The following is a 17,470-nucleotide window of genomic DNA, read 5'->3' on the forward strand; positions in this document are numbered from 1 at the left end:
CACATTCTCTCTGACTTACTGTGGAGCAGGGATTAAGATCCTGAGCCGACCTCACATTCTCTCTGACTTACTGTGGAGCAGGGATTAGGAGCCTGAGCCGACCTCACATTCTCTCTGACTTACTGTGGAGCAGGGATTATTCTGGGCTTCTGGGCCAAGGCCTGGGCTTTCTGTGCCATCCCGTGATGCAGTTATTGGCGTGACAATGTAAGTACGCAGTGAATTTTAGAAGCTATTAGGCAAAGAGTCCAGCATATACCGAGCACTCAAAAATGATAGCCCTTATTATTACCATGATAACAATAGGTAATACTATATAATTCTGGGCACTAAAGCCCTCCTGGCTGCAAATCATGCTGTGAGCTCTTGGTAGCTTGCCTGGGGCTCAATAAGCACAAGTCTTTCTTTTGCCGCAGACTTTAAATTCCTCATGAGGTAGAGTCTATTCATTTTGCAGGTTTTTTCCTTATCGGAAGGTTGTACTCAGGACTTTTTCCACTGAGCTATTAAGGTTTTTCCTATTCCACAACTCAAGAAGGATACCACCTCTTTTATCTACTCGGTTACTTCTTTCCTTCCAGAAATGGAATTAAGTTCTCATCTGCATCAGGAATTGCACTGACCCTTTTTCCCAATGACAAGGAAAGACCGTCCCTAGCCCTGCACTCAAGTCCTGGGCAAATGGGAATGGTGGGTCCTCCAGCCCCCTGCTCCCAGCCAGCCCCCTGCAAACAATAACATCAACTGATCCTCAGCAACTAGATAATTGTAATTATTTTAATAACTGAGGAAACATTCTATTTCAGCATAAAGTCCAAGATGATATGGGGAGACACTAATTAACTAAACAGAGTAACTGAAAGTCAATGATACATTTTAACAACTTTCTCCCTACACAGAGATGAGGATACAGCAGACTTTCTTCTTTTAAAGCTATCACCTTCCCTTTCAGTGGATATAACCTAGTTTACCAAAATACAGCTTTAAAAATCAGATGTAACCCAACAAAAGGTTTAAACAGAAGTGCAAAGTTATCTCATCCGAGGTGTGAACGTTCATCTCTAATACTTTTCCACAAACAACTTTCAATTAAATGGATCTCACACCTCTTTAAATGCTCTTATGAAACATTCAGAGGCTCTTTGCAACTCGTCGCCCTGTTTGGGGGTAAATGTAAGCTAAATATACTAGTTCTCTCGTCATCTCGCTTTTGATGAACCCAAGATGGTATCTACCAAAATAAGTCAGTAAAAATAACATTTTCTCACATCTTTTTCTATCTGAAAGGATTCATCATTGGAAACAATGGTTAAGCAGAGAAGATGGGTGCTTGGGGGTTTATTTAACGACCTTGAAATTTAGAATTGTAAGTCATTCCTATGCAGAGTTCTATGGCATTACTTTAAATTTAACTCAGTTTTGAATTCTCAGGAAAAAAAATAGTGTTGTTCAAAATAATCCTGGAATGCTGGTAGTAGGTGAGACTGTATCACACCCAGAAACAAACCTAGTAGGTGAGACTCTGTCACACCCAGAAACAAACTTCCACTAATTGATTGTCCAGCCCTAGGCCACGAGACCCGACAATTATGGAAGGAAGGGGACAGTTCCCATGGTTGAGGGTGGGACATCTGGAATTACTAACACTCCGGGGCTCTGGAGAGACGTGAATTTGGTGACAAACCAAAGTTTGTTGAAAGTTTGCCCTTGGCCAGGCGCGGTGGCTCACGCCTGTAATCCCAGCACTTTGGGAGGCCGAGGTGGGTGGATCACGAGGTCAGGAGATCCAGAACATCCTGGCTAACATGGTGAAACCTCGTCTCTACTAAAAATACAAAAAATTAGCTGGGCATGGTAGCGGGCACCTATAGTCCCAGCTACTCGGGAGGCCGAGGCAGGAGAATAGCGTGAATCCGGGAGGTGGAGCTTGCAGTAAGTCGAGATCAGGCAACTGCACTCCAGCCTGGGCAACAGAGTGAGACTCCGCCTCAAAAAAAAAAAAAGTTTGCCCTTCATGTTTAACATTCAATTTTTTCTGAAGCACAAGAAGGGAATTAAAAATCTAACTGAAGTCTTGTGAGAGGTGCTTATGTCCATGCCGTTTCCTCGTTGGAACCTCAGTAGCTGCACTCTGCTTGGGTTTCCTGCAGCTCGTGTCCCGAGGGTCTGGGCGGGAGGTCCGGGTGTCCCGAGGGTCTGGGCGGGAGGTCCGCGTGTCCCGAGGGTCTCGGCGGGAGGTCCGGGTGTCCCGAGGGTCTCGGCGGGAGGTCCGGGTGTCCCGAGGGTCTGGGCGGGAGGTCCGGGTGTCCCGAGGGTCTTGGTGGGAGGTCCGCGTGTCCCGAGGGTCTCGGCGGGAGGTCTGGGTGAACAGGTCATTTTAATTCCCTGCTGGACCAACTTGAGATGCTCCTCAACCACTTTTTATTTGTTTTGGGGAGGAGGAGTCACCTTCATGTCTAGATCCTCACTGAAAGGCTTGTAGCTGGAAGCATAGCTGAGGGTCCTTGCTGAGATGCCAGCTTCTGTTTATGAAATGCACATACCAGGTTAATGGTGTCTCTTCTTTAGAAGTGAGGGCAGCTGGGCCCTGGGCTGGGCTTGCAGAAGGGTGTCCACTGAGGCGTACCAGGGCCTCACACAGGTTCTGACCTTGTCACGCTGTCTACTATACATCTTTGACAGGAATGACACAATCTAAGACTTTTCCATAAAATTCTACATAAGTGAAAACTTAGATTGGAAGAAATTTATGGTCCAGAAAAACATCCTGTTTCCAAGCCAGTGTGCATGCTTCTGAGCCCTTTGCTGGGTTCCTGAGGCCGTCCTGCTGGCTGTGTCCTGGTTGTGCCTGCCTGGGTTTGTCTGTCTCTGTCCAGTGTCAGGAATCCTCAGACCTTTCTGAAAAAGGCCACCCCGCCGGCATTGTGCCACCTCTTTCTGCAGCCTGGCATGGGTCTGTCTTCCCTGTAGGGTGGCTTCAGGCTTTGCTGCCCTTTGCTCACCCCCTGCCTCTCCAGGGTCCATGCTGAGTTAGGCTCACAGGGAAAGAGGCCATCCTTCCAGCATGTAGGTCACCTTGGGTGAAACCAGAGAAGTCCACAGGTCTGAACTTGGAGACGGGCAACCAGTGTCGTGTTGTGTCAACAACACAACTGCTAGAGGGAGAACCTGATTCTTTGACCTTGCCTTTTACTCTGCTGACAACTAAAGGAAAAGAACTAATCTGGTGTTTAAAACAGTGTATTTTTACAATGTATCTGCCAACATAATCCAGGGGGTTCAGAAAGTTGTTGGTGCTTTGAGCTGTCACACATCCCCAGGAGAAACAAGAAGAGAAATAATCTGAATGGGAGGGGTGAGGGGAGAAAGGGAAACAGGGGAGGAAGGAAGGAAGGGAGGGAGGATGGGAGGGAGGGAAAATGAAGTGAGTATACTAATATCCTAAGCTAAGGAAGAATAAAAAAAGCCTGGAATTTAGGTAAAGTAGCACATTTCATGTGGACGAAAACACCAGTACTGCCATTTCTTTCTCATCTGGACTCAGATGTATGCTGCCGTAATGGGGAGAAGGAGATGAGTTTAGAAGCCAAATTTGTGATGAGTTGCCATGGCAATGGGTAGAAGCAGACTCCATATTCTGAAAAAGAACTGAGTAGTGTATGCACTGAATGTGCTTTCACTTACACAGCCTCAGTGCCCGGAGCCATTGTGCCATTAGTAGCTTGGAAAGGGGGGGCCGTCATGTGGGAAAGGGAAGGAAGAAATGCATTCTGAACCCTTCCTTTGTACCAGGTACTTTGCTAATCTTTTAAAAGTTCTATCTCTCTTACACTTTGTAATAACTGTCAGCCTTACCTTGAAGGTTTGCCTTGCGGTCCCCCAGAATTTCATCAACACTTGGAATTGGCTGTTTGCCTAAGTGTTTTGTAAGGGAAAACCCAATGCTGTATTTCCCAAGCGCAGCCGATGCCCATGCTGACTTCCGGTTAACTGTGCTGAACTATGAGGCAGTGAAAGGCAGCCTGGGAATGAGCGTGCTCTCCTGGCTTTTCTGTAACGTGATGGTGACCCTGGAGGGCCGGGGCATCACGTGTGCTGTTGATGATTGCAGGTGAGCGAGGCGGAGATCAATGGGCAGTTCGAGTCCGTGTGCGAGTCCGTCTTCAGTGAAGTTGAATCTCAGGCCATGGATGCCCTCGACCTCCCGGGATGTTTCCGAACAAGGAGTCACAGCTACCTTCGAGCCATTCAAGCCGGCTACTCCCAAGATGACGAATGTATTCCCATGATGACACCCTCCGACATCACCTCCACCATCAGGTCAACAGCAGGTAAGGGGACGCCGTTTTCAGCCTTCCAGCGGGGACTCTAGAGGCATACCTGTCTTCATCCTCGAAGGAGCGAGGAGCACACAGCACCACAGTACAATGTACTCTCCTGACATTTAGTAACGTTTCCTAATTGCGTTTGTTACACTGTCACATTCGCAAGGGTGTTTTGTCTCTTGTAGATAACTTTTCTTTTTCTTAGAATGAAATCTACTAATTAGCAAGTTTCCTTAAAATAATCAAGTGTAACTTGTGTAAAGTTTTCGAGAGGAGAAAAAAATAGAAGTGTTAACATTTGGAAGGTGATTAAGTTTTAAATACCAAAGTTTAATGGATTGCAGTGAGATTTCTGCTGATGCGCATTGACTCTCAGGCTCCCCTGTAGTGACTTCCAGCGGGTCTCTTGCTCAGTAAGCAGATCTGTAAACATGACTCACCGCCGCTAAGCAGGTCCATCATTAATGCAGATGCAGTAACTGTCTTAGAGCTCCAAAGACTCAGTCTCGCAATTTCCTTTAGTTCTCATGGAAAACCATACCCACCCCTTTGAAAATTTACCGCCCAACCTAAATATCACTGCCTAATATTTTACTGCCTAATATGTTATTATTTCTAGAACACGATGAATATACGTGGCCTAGAGAAACCCATAAAACACAGCAAGCAATAAAAGCTCGAGGCGCCACACATAGAGGCTAAGGAAAGGAGCTATAAAATAACATAGTGTTGGGGCCTGAGGTGTTCTGAATACCAGAGGGCTTGGAATGCTGCAGCTGTATCTTAGAAATTTAAAGGACAGCTCCGAGGGGAAATAGAACAAAGCTATGTTCATGATGAATAGCATTAGGAACAGCAGACACATAACAGGAGAGAAGCAAAGAGAAATTCAGGCAGGAGTGTGTCATCATACCTGTGAATAGGTCTTGGTTTGTTTCAATGCTAAAGTGAACAAGAAATCCAGGAGATTGCACTTTGCAGAATTACGAATTGCAGTCGGCACTATCATTGCACTTTGTGTAGAAAGTATTTCATAGTAGAGTCTGTGGATGGAAGGGAAGGAACTGTGTTCAAACCGTGTTCCATCATGTCCTCACTGCAAGAACTTAGGCTTGTTAATGTTTCTGACTCTTGGTTTCTGCGGTATTCAAGAGAAGCTGTAGCCATAGATAATTTATTTACATAAATTTAAAGATTATTTTTCAAAGAAAGCTGTGGATCCTCGGTGTGCTTTTTATGTGGTAGATTTTTCTTCAATGCTGGCACCACTGAGCCAGGGGCTTCGGGAGAAAGGCAACAGATCCTGGCTCTCTGGCTCCCAACAGGGCTTTCTGTACGAGGATGGTGGTGCCCAGGACCCACCCGAGGGAAATCCACAGGCTGACAACATATCCCCCAGGTGCAGCCACTGGGCAGCTGTGGGCACCCTGCGTAGCCTCCTGTTTTCCTCTGGTTTGGCCGGTTCTGCTCACTCCTGCCCCTTGGTGAAGTCCTGGGCCAGTTCTCATGCTCTGTCCTGATGTGAACATTGAACAAATTAGAATCAGGAAAGTAATGAGATTTACAATGATTGCATTGAAAAACAGCAGTCCAAGAGATCATTACTCATACTTTCAGCAGTATTTGTTTACTGTCTCTTAGGAGCAAGTAAACAATTAAGAACTTCCATAGTCTTCAGAAGTGCTTTGAAACAATCATTACCTTGTAGGAAAGGACTTTATTGTTTTAAGGACTGTCATTATAGAGAGAATAAAAATAAAACAGATTTCACAGAGATAAGAACCAGTTCTGAGCTCAGACTAAAATTTTAATTTATATATATACAATTTTTACCATGTATATTTTGTATTCCAAAAATACACCTACCAAATAAATTACAAAAAAAAGATTCCATTCAGAGTTTCTACTGGATCTTGGCCTAGTTTTGAGTCAGAATTTCCTCTAGGTGATGCAGGGGACTGTCCAAGTTATGTGACGTCTGAGAATCAAATGAGAAAAGAAATGAAAAGCTCTAGGAGAAATACTTAGCACTGTAGGATTACAAGTTACCCTTGTGGAGAAATAAAAGTACAGATTAATCATTAACCTCTGCTGTTTCCCGTTTTACTCTAAGTATTGTATATTAGATATTTAAATCTTTATTTACTAAATAAAATTTAGATGACATGCAATATAGTCTATTTAGCAAGATTATGAAAAAATACCAAAGAAATGAAAACTCCCTGTCTGGGAAAACAAAATTATGGAGGAAGACTATCAAAATATACGGGATGTAGGTGCCTCGATAATTGTGATAGCTGAACTTCAAATTTCACCCAAAGCTTCCTGTCCGTGAGTCAAGTGGATTTCAAAAATTTTCTACTTAACTATTTCTGACTTTTGTATTTAAATACTTGGAAACTGATATCCTAGCACTACGTTCAATAGCTGTCCTTTATTGATCCATGTATACATGTGTGTATGTGTGCGTGTGTGGTGTATGGGTAGAGAGGTTATTCTGACAGATTGATTTTCTTTTATGATTTTCTTTCTAAAACTAGCTCATGAAAATAATTTCAAAGAGTTATTTTTGAAAACATTCCAAAGTGAGTACCTTGAAGAACGAGATTTATTTAAACACATTACTTTATGCAGGCTCAAAAGGTAAAAGTTGATATTATTATTAGATTATTTCACCTTGTATAAATACAAATGTATAATATTCATGTAATAATAAATTAAATATTGAATATATGCATGAAAGATGTATTGAGAACTTAAAAATACATCTTAGACCATCTGTTTTAAACATGGACAGGTTGAGGTTCCCAGAGGACGTCTGTTGGTTTGGGGACACCCCAGTTCACCTGATTTTTCACTCAACCTTTAAAGGCAGCTGGTGATTGAGCTGAGACAGACCCTTTTAATCTAATCACCAGGGAACTCCAGTAAGAACAGAATACCCTGTGAGGCGGTGTGACCCACGCACATAAACGTTCCTTCGTCCCACTGTTTCTCTCATTATGAAAAACACTGCATATTGATTAGTGTCCTCTCCTTAAATGAAGTGGTTTTGAAAACATCTAACTCATTTCACACATGGTTTCTTTCTCATCTGGGAAATGATTTATCGGATTGCTTTACTTGTCCAAATATGCATCTCACCCGATTTTTCTAGGGAGGGAATATTATTGATATTGTGAAGGAAAATGGTGTAAAATTAGATTATAATGATTTTTCTCTGGGCCAGAAATTTTCTCAACATATGATACAACTGATTCTAGAAGTCATTAAAACAAAGGGAAAATCTATAGAAAGCATGGCAGAGGAAACAGCCACAGACTTATTTTATTATTTATATTTCTATAGCAACTTGTCTCTCAAGGGTACATAGTAATTCCATTTCCAAGATAGATACTTGCCAACATAGAGGAGAAAAATTATCTCTATATTTCAGTACCTTGAATATAAGAGGTAGAATAACTATTTTTCAATACTATGATTTTTGTTGCTGTTTTAAAATTTTACTTCTTTGCTGACCTTCCTCAGTTTGAATAAATATGACTATGTATTTGATTCTCCCATTTTTAATCTTTTACAATAAAAGACAGTGTTTTACTTAATTTTATCTTGTCACAAAGAGTGGATTTTCAGGCGTGTGAGCCTGGGGAAATTTTCATCGTGGACTAAACTTGTTGCCTCAACCTTCTTCTGATACCAGGGCCTGGTACCGTCGAGTTACTGTGTACCTGATATGCAAGTTTGCCTGACAAGATGGTGAGAACATATTTTAAAACTTGAATTTGATAAAGTAGAGAATTTAAAAGAAAAGAAACTGAAAATCGATGTCAGCTGGGCTGTTTATAAAACGTTTTGGCCAATAGAGTCAAGGTGATTTGAAATCACAAAATACCACAGGGCATATTCAGGTGCGTTGGGCCACACAGGCACCACTTGGTAAACTCAGCCGATGGCTGCCGAGTGCGCAGCACCCCAGGTTGGAGGGAGGAGGTGCACCCCAGAGGAGGAATTTCCATGTGGCCGCCGGCTGGCTCCGCAGGCAGGATGTCTCTGCAGCCGTGCTTGCTCGGGGACCAGGTGTGCAGTGTGCAGCCTTTTCAGGTCCACATACCTCTGACCGGGCCCTTCACCCTCCTCTCCTCCTTTCCCGGAGGGCTGGCAAGGAGGCCCTGCAGCCAGCTTCCCTGCGGAGTTAAAATAAAACACGCTATATGGGGAAAGGCTTTGGGAAGGACATTTAGCTCTTTACTGGAAAAATGAGCAGCTGGAGGTTCTGTGAGCCACAAAATCTGAAAACCAGAAGATTCCTCCAAACATGTCTTCTCCTTGGATCTGTCACTCTGACACAAGGGTTTTACAAATAGGCTCAGAAACTGTTGCGCGGGGCTCTCAGACCCATAGCCTCGGGTCATAGCTTTCCATAAGTCAACAGCTATGCACTGCGAGGACCAGCCTGCACACCCCACAAAGGCGACAAAAAGCTGCATTTCAGTAAACAAATGACCAGAGGAAATGAATGAAAAAAGTCACACATGATCACTTTCTGTTTTAGAAATGTAAAAAATGAATTAGAATAAAGAACAATCATCTTATATGCCAACTGAAGATTCTAAAGAAAAGATCAAATTACATTTATGTCGTAAGCATTTATTAAGTGTTTGCTGTATGCCGGCTGCTGCGCTAGGTGCTCTGAATCCAGAAGCAGTGAAGTCCTAAGCATTGGCCCCAAAGGCCTAAAGTCTGGAAACAGTTGCAGTTGAAGAGCTCGTCAGCCATGGCACACCTGCTGGGTGCTGTAAGATGTGTGTGGATGGCTCTGGAAACCCAGGGGAAAGCCAGCACTGCAGCAGCGTCTGGGAGGTCTTCCGCCTGCAGGAAGAGTTGAGAGGCTTCAGGACTGGGCAGGAGAAACCCAGGGAGAGGGAGGTGCCAGCCTGAAGTAATGACAAACGTCCCGAAAACCGCTGGGCACCTCAGCCCTGGGATTCGCAGGGCACTCAGCCTGGAGGGAGAGGCTGGAAGGCAGGACGGATGGGGGACATGAGCTCAGAGGGACACCCATGCTGCACCTGTAGTACTTGCACCTGCAGTATTTGGAGGTCACTGGAGGACTCTAAGCAGGAGGGGGGCTGAAAGTCGGAGGTCACTGGAGGACTCTAAGCAGGAGAGGGGGCTGAAAGTCGGAGGTCACTGGAGGACTCTAAGCAGGAGGGGGGCTGAAAGTCGGAGGTCACTGGAGGACTCTAAGCAGGAGGGGAGCTGAAATTCGGAGGTCACTGGAGGACTCTAAGCAGGAGAGGGATCTGTGGCTGAGTTGTGTTCCCCGGACTTGGTGCTGAACCCTACTCCCAGGACCTGAGAATGTGACTGCGTTTCAGACAGACCCTTCGAAGAGGTGACCAGGTAGAATGAGGTCACGGGGGGCCCAAATCCAATCTGTCTGGTGTCCTTATAAGAAGAGGAGATGAGGACACAGACATGCAGGAAGGGACCAGCCTGTGAGGACCCGGGGAGAAGACGGCATCTGCACGCCCAGGAGAGGCCTCAGTTTTCCCAGTGCCTTGGTCTGGGACTCACGGCCTCCATGCCATGAATCAATGTTGCTCTGTTACGGCAGCACAGGAGGACTAACACGGGGGCAGAGTCATGTTATAATGAAGACCCGCGGCCCGGCCGTACTGCAGAAGAGCACGGAGAAGACAGCTCCTCAGATAGCACAGGTGAGAAGGGATGAGGCTGAGCTGTGCCAGGCACAGGTGCAGGAATGGCTTTCAGAGGGAGCTCCAGGGACTCCTGGCTGAGCTCTGGGGAGCCGTGAAGAGGCTTTTAAGAGGCCTCCTGCCCAGGCCGTGGATGAGGCCCAGAAAGCCAGCATGCAGGCAGGGAGTCTCCAGGACTTCATCCAGGAAGCTGGGTCTCCCGGGGAGTCCAGGAGAGGCCGTAATGATGGCTCCATTTAGGGACTGACGCAGAAAAGGCGGCGGATGCATGCAGATTCCAGCGATGGGGCTGTGCCGTCGTCTCCTCCTGCTGAAGTAACAGGATGGAGGTGACGCTGTTGCCGCCCAGAGAGCTGGGTCATGGAGTGCGGGTAAAAGAAGGGATGGCCAGTACAACCGGGGAGCCGGGATGGATTGGGATGAAGTGCCCAACAGCCCTCTCCAGCTGCTGCCTCTCAGCAGCCGAAGCCAACAGGGCCCAGCCCACAGGTGCCGAGTAGTTCAGATGTGTTGAGCTGAGGGTCCCATGACTTGCTAACCCAACTTCAGGAAGAGGTGTGGAGGTCGAGGCCGGAGGTGCAGTCCAGAGCCATGGAGCCACCCCCGAACAGGAGGGTATAGAAAGAGAAGAGGCCTGAGACCAGAGCCCACAGCGTCAGCATCGTGGGGAGAAGGGGCCTCCGGAAGGAGCAGTGGAAAGGTGGGAGCCAGGAGGGATGGGGAGGGGCCACGGAGGGGAGTTCAACACTGCCCCAGTTCACCGCAGTGGGAACAGAGGCTGCCCCTGGGTCTTGGCATTGTGGGCAGAGTCCTGGAAGGCTGCTGCGAGGCCTGAATTGTGCAGCCCCTCTATGCGGAGCAGCAGGGGTCCTGTGCCACCCCCGACCCAGGGTAAGCCCAGGTTCCTGGTGTCCATAAGCCCTGCACAAATTCAGCACAGCAGAGACCCCTGTGGGTCCTCCCAGAGACGGGCCTGGACTGAGGAACCCCTACAAAGCAGGTTTGTTTGTCTCATATTTGCAGCTGTAAAAATGGTCACAAGCCCTATGGTCTACAGCAGCACAGATGTGCCGTCTCACAGTCACAGAGGTCAGAAGTCTAAAGTAGGTTCTGTGGGGCTAGCATCAAACATCAGGTCCTTCTGGAGGCTTCCGGGGAGTCCGCTCCTTGCCTCCTCAAGCTTCTGGAGTTCTCTGCCATCCTTGGCTCCGGGCCACATGGCTCCAGCCTGGGCCTCCATTGTCCAAGCCTCCTCCTCTGACTCTGACCCCCTCCCTTCCTCATGTAAGGACCCTGGGGATAACACTGGGCCCACTGGGATGATCCAGGATCATCTCCCCATCTCAAAATCCTGAATTTAGTCACATCTGCAAAGTCCCTTTTGCCACATAAAGTACCATGGTCAGAGGTCCTGGGGACTAGGATGTGGACATTTTTGGAGGGGCGTTATTCTGTTTACCACGGTAGGTTTCGGTAAATACTGGTGGAGTGCATGAATGAATGAGGTCTTCTCTGAAACCGAGCCCAGTATAAATGGTGACATCCTTCAGGCACTGACCCAAGGGGAACCCATTTCTCTTCTAGGAGTATTACACAAATCCTCGTCGTAAGTCCAGGTTGATCCTGATGAAGAGGAGCCAAATCTGGCTGGGGCTGAGGGACGCTGTGTGCAGGCTCAGAGTTCACCCTGAGAAGCCCAGGTGTGCTGCCCCGTGGGTCCTCAGTGTCAGACCTGATGCTGAAGGGAAGCCCAGGTGTGCTGTCCCATGGGTCCTCAGTGTCAGACCTGCTGCTGACATCATGTCTCCAACCCCGTAGCACAGCGTAGTCCAAATTCCGGAAACCTGGCAACAACGATATCATGCGGGAGTCGGTCCGAAATGTCCCAGGGAATCTGAACGTCTTCCCAGCCGCTCAGGATGTCTCTGATTGTCATGATCCCCATTAGAAAGTCTCAGAAACTGCCAACCACAATGGCTTCCATGAAGCCCCAAGAATCCTTCAGCAAAGCTCCATGTTGCAAACTAAAGCCCAGGGTGTGCATCACGAAGACGTCATCCCTGTGTCCTGGGTTCAGAGGCTTATACCCGGGACTCGAGCGTGAGACCCCATTATGGGCCTGAGCACAGCACCAAGATCGTCAAATGCTAAAAACAGGCACAGGTGGAAGTCTCACGTGGCCCGCCCCCCCGCATCTAGACTTGTGTTTTACAGTAAATGATGAAATGCAGTCCAGATACCTAAAAGATGAAAAGTAATCTTTGTGATTTTCATTGTCTTTGATTTATTTGAACTACATCCAAAGCCTTATGTACTTTATCTGTTGTACGCTAAGCCTATAGGATGAGTGGATGAAAGCCGGTTGGCCCTGGGGACCGGTAGGGAGAAGCCGTGGCAGAGCACAGTCTCTGCAGAGAGGAGGGAGACCCAAGCTCTCCTGGCTGTGGGGAAGGAGAAGCCCTGGGAGACACAGGTAAGGGTCGGGTGTCAGAGTTAGGACAGGAGCCCCTGGTCTGTGCTATAGAGAAGGAGTGGAACCAGCTCCCAGTAAGGGTTTCCAAAGGTTAAATACTTGACACCTCTGTCTAGAACAGACATGACGGACGAATCCCGTGCCTCCCGGTTTGCAGAAGGCGAGTGTGATGCAGATAAATCGTGCATCTGTGTCAGGAACTGCATATGTAAGCCAGAACTGCTCGGGTGAGAACAAATGTGTTCATAAAGATTTTCCGCAAGTGTGTAGCCTGCTCTTCCCTTGAAAACCACTGTTTTCAAGTAATTTGTGTCCTTCTCTTATAAAATCCTCCTGTCTGCGTACTTAGACTGGAATTACAACATGAATGCCGGGATGATCTCCCAGGTAATGAGATTTCAAGATGAGGCTGTCATTGAACAAGTGAACTTGTCTACACCAATTAATCATAATAGGAATGAAACTAGAGCCACGGGTTCCTGACTCATGGTCCAGGACTCTTGCAGTTGACAGCGATCTGCGTCTGTCCTATGGCTCTGTCTCTTCCCTGAAGTAGGGGTACAGTTGGAGGGACATGTGTATGGGGATGGAGTCAGAAGTCCAGTGAGGACTTCCATATTGTTGTCCTAAGAGTAACAGTTACTGTAAGAAAGGATTCCTAATTGGTCATTTAACATCTTATCACCCAGAAAAGTAATGGCTGAAATAAATAATTGATGCTTGCGTAAGTCAGTAGGTGAATAAATTAGTCATTTCAGGTTTTCAGATATTGTGGAGATGGAAGTACTGTTGAATCTGCCTCCCATACCCCTCGAACCCGCCGGCCCTCACCTGTGTCACCCTCGAACCCGCCGGCCCTCACCTGTGTCACCCTCAAACCCGCCGGCCCTCACCTGTGTCACCCTCGAACCCGCCGGCCCTCACCTGTGTCACCCTCGAACCCGCCGGCCCTCACCTGTGTCACCCTCGAACCCGCCGGCCCTCACCTGTGTCACCCCTCGAACCCGCCGGCCCTCACCTGTGTCACCCTCGACCCCGCCGGCCCTCACCTGTGTCACCCCTCAGGGCTGAAACCATTGTCAGTGCTCACCTGGGTGCCTCCTCAGCCTCCAAGGGGCCTGGCAGGACTTCCCACCCACTCTCCATCCTGCCTCCAGGACATTCTTGCTAAAAAGGCAGCCTGACCCTAACCCCACCCGACCAAGAGCCTTGTCTTGGCTCTGTGCAAGAACCAGAGGAGTGAAGACTGCTGTCCTCTGTGGGGTTGCAAACCCCAGTGACCCGGCCCCACCAGACGGCCCAGCTACACTCTCGCTCCCACCCCCTCCCAGCCAGTCTTCCTGAAATTCTCGCACCTCCATGCCTCTACGGCTGCTGCTCATCGGCCCGCAGTTTCTTCCTTGAGTTTCTGCCTGAGTCCTAGCTGTGCTTTAAGCCCCAGCTCAGGAATCATTTCTTCAAGGAAGCGGCAGAGACGCGCTCCTGATCTGATCAGCGTCTGCACGAAGCACGGCTTCTTCTCCTTCCCACTCCCTGACCAGGAGCTCCAGCCACAGAACACATTTACTGAAACAAACAAAATCTCCATGTACATTTAAAATGTACTTATCTTTTAAAGACATAAAAACATTAGATGCCAAAATATCTAGGCCATGGCAGAGAATTGTGTTATTTGTATGCCATTACATTGTCTCAGGAATATATTGAAAATGTACTGACACCGTGGCTTTTACTCTAACAGGATGTTCGTCTAAAAAGCATTACATTAAAAACAAATTATTTAGATTCATAAAATTAAAAATGTTCTGAAAACATTGAGAAAAAAATACTTTTGCTCTCTTAGGGAAAAAAACTAGACTGACGCTTTTAAATGAAATTACTTGCTGGGCACAGTGGCTCACGCCTGTAGTGCCAGCACTTTGGAAGGGTCACTTAAGGCCAGGCATTCAAGGTTAGAGAGAGCTCTGATTGTACCACAGCACTCTAGCCTGGGTGACAGCAAGACCATGTCTCGAATGAATGAATCAAATGAATGAATGAATGAAACAGAATCATTCAGCATCAGTACAGACCACCTTTGACTTAAAGATGGTTGGACTTACAATTTTTTAACCTTATAATAGCGTGAAAATCATCCACATTCTGTAGAAACCATACTCTGAGTGCCCACACAACCATTCTGTTTTTCACCTTCAGTACAGTGTTCCATGAATTCAAGGAGATAGTCAACACATTATAAAACAGGCATTAAGTGAGACGATGTTGACCAACTTCAGGCCAGTGTCAGTGTTATGAGCTTATTAGGAGTAGGCTGGGCTAAGTTACGATGTTTGGTGGGTTAAATGTATTAAACGTGTTTCCCACTTACGATGTTTTTAGTGTATGATGGGTTTGTGGGGACATAATCCCATTGCAAGTTGAGGAGCATCTGTATATTTATTTTTCCCTGTAATGATGCAAAATATAGATTATATGGAGTCACATTTGAAATATTTAAAATGTGATCATGAAGTCCTATATATACGTTTGTGTTCGTTGATTATCCAGACAATAATCTTACAGATACTATGTATTACCGTAAAAGGTTGTAATTTATGTGCTACTTTTATAACTTGAAATTTTCTTCCTTTGCTTCATGGGTTCCAAGAGTCATTGACATGATTTAATAGGATATTTTTGGACTTAAACAAAATTGCTTCCTGTTAGGTATTCCTAGATCCCAGAGGGTTAACCTTAAAAAGATCTTTTTCCTTTGAAGCATCACATGGAAATGAAAGGGGAGTGGACGTCTTGCTCCCAACACGTCATATTCCAGCCTTGTCTTTCCCGTTCAGTTTGCGAATGTTTAGGTGATGTTTGCTATTGGTGGTGGAGGCCGAATAATGCCGGACAGTTCTCTGTATGATAGTGTGATGGTGGAGTTCATGTGGCAACTTGACTGGGCCATGGAGTGCCCAGATATCTGGTTAAACATTATTGTGGGTGTGTCTGAGAGGGTGACTCTGGATGAGGTTAGCATTTGGAGGGGTGGACGGGGTGAAGCAGAGGCTTTCCCCAGTGTGGGTGGGCCACGTGCTATCTAGTGGAAGAAACAAAACAGCTGACTCTTCCATAGAGAGAGGGAATTCCTCCTGCCTTTGAACTGCCGCTTGCACCATGAGCCCGCCCAGATCTCCAGCTTGCCACTCTCCCTGCAGATCTCGGAACTCGTCAGCCTCATTGATGACAGGAGCCAATTCTTTATCCTCTTTCTCTGTATGTAATCACCTGTGTCTCTGTTGTCTGTCTCTTCCTTACCATCTCTCTCTGTATGTGTTCATCTGTATCTCTATCATCTGTCCATCCATCCCACCCATGTTCCATTAATTCTGTTTCTCTGAAAAGCCCCAACTAATATCATACCCTTAAAGGGTATTTTTTCAGGTTCTATATTTAAAATGATCAGAGTATTTACTAAGAGAATTCTCACCATCAGCTCTTCACACTGGAAAACAATTTGAAAATTAAAAATCTAGGTCAGAAACTTCAGTCCTTGTAGCAGTGTTGGCGGAAGGTTCATTAAAATAAAGGCCGCTGTCTCAGTGTCAATGTGCTGTTTGAAAACAGGTGTCAGAGGCACAGTCTCTGCTGACAGGTCGGGGCCGGCACTGCTGGGACAGGTCACTAGTTAGGCTGGTGTGTCAGGAGTGAAGGGGGCCAGAGGGCAAACGGATCGAAATCCCTGTCTAGAAAGGATAACCCAGGTGGGCTTGGAAAGCCAGCATCAAAAACTTTTGTCCCTTCTTCTAATCAGCGTCTGTCACCACAGAGAAGTGATGGAAAGGCCAGAGAAGCGACGGACAGGCCAGGGCACAGGGCGGAGGCAGAGGTGAGCAGATGGTGGAGGAGGATCCAGGACTTCAGCAGACACAGGGCTCAGGCTTTGGCTCATCTGACAGCGGTGCCGGGACATGGAGGCCACCACCACTGAAGGCCTGTGGACTGATGGTTCCAGGGACAGAGTCCTCTGTGAATTTCCAGCAGGACACTGCAGTGAGCCTAGTGCAGATAGTCCCCCAGCTGGTTGCTGGATCTGGAACTGAAGTCTCCAAGCTAGAGTCCATGACCCCAATGGAACCCTAGCGTAAGGTATTCATGAATTCAGGGCTGCTCACAGTTAGATGGGATAAAAAGTGTGTCTTTATCCTGGCTAACATGGTGAAACCCCGTCTCTACTAAACAAAACACAAAAAATTAGCCAGGCGTGGTGGTGGGTGCCTGTAGTCCCAGCTACTCAGGAGGCTGAGGCAGGAGAATGAAGTGAACCCGGGAGGCAGAGCTTGCAGTGAGCCGAGATCGCGCCACTGCACTCCAGCCTGGGCGACAGAGAGAGACTCTGTCTCAAAAAAAAAAAAAAAAAAAAAGTGCATCTTTATCTTCACTAACTTTCACTAACTTGAATTTACAGTTTCCTTCCATTATGAATGCAGACAGCAGAACACATTCCTATGAGATTCATGCTAACGGTAGCAAGATAGCTTATCATCACTGAAGAGTTCTTGCAATGGTCTGGAAACACCACCCTCCCCACGCTTGAGGCTGCAGGAGCTGCCAGTCCCCTGCCCAGTCCCCTGCTGGGTCTCTGTCTCGTTCCACGCCGGCTGCTGTAAGGAAGCGTCATAGCCTGCCTGGCTTATGAACCCCAGAGATTTATCTCTCACAGTTATGGAGGCTGGAAGTCTGGGGTCAGGGTGTCCAGTGTGGGCAGCCTCCTTGTTCATAGGCAGCAGCTTTTCCCTGCGTCCTCACATGGTGGAAAAAGCGTGAGGAAGCTCCCTAGTATCCCTTTATAAAGGCACGAACCCCTCATCCTGCCCCCAGACAATCCACAAACCCACGGTCACAGACGTCGGTCATCTTTTCTACATTTCATGTCACTGCCATGCCCAAGGCCTGTGGCGATAAGCCAGATG

General features: G+C 47.1%; 1 protein-coding gene across 6 annotated transcripts in view; it reads left to right on the plus strand.

Moving 5' to 3' along the window:
* The window catches only part of DLGAP2 (DLG associated protein 2), a 968,326-nt gene that overhangs the window by 890,081 nt on the left and 60,775 nt on the right, over window positions 1–17,470 (plus strand). For all 6 annotated transcript variants that reach the window (XM_055347993.2, XM_063709014.1, XM_055347996.2 and 3 more), the window contains one exon: window positions 4,112–4,331. In XM_055347993.2, the coding sequence (XP_055203968.2) occupies window positions 4,112–4,331 (220 nt within the window). The remainder of the gene's footprint in view (window positions 1–4,111; window positions 4,332–17,470) is intronic.

Source organism: Gorilla gorilla, chromosome 7 (assembly GCF_029281585.2).
Source record: "Gorilla gorilla gorilla isolate KB3781 chromosome 7, NHGRI_mGorGor1-v2.1_pri, whole genome shotgun sequence".
NCBI classification, from domain to species: Eukaryota; Metazoa; Chordata; class Mammalia; order Primates; family Hominidae; genus Gorilla; species Gorilla gorilla.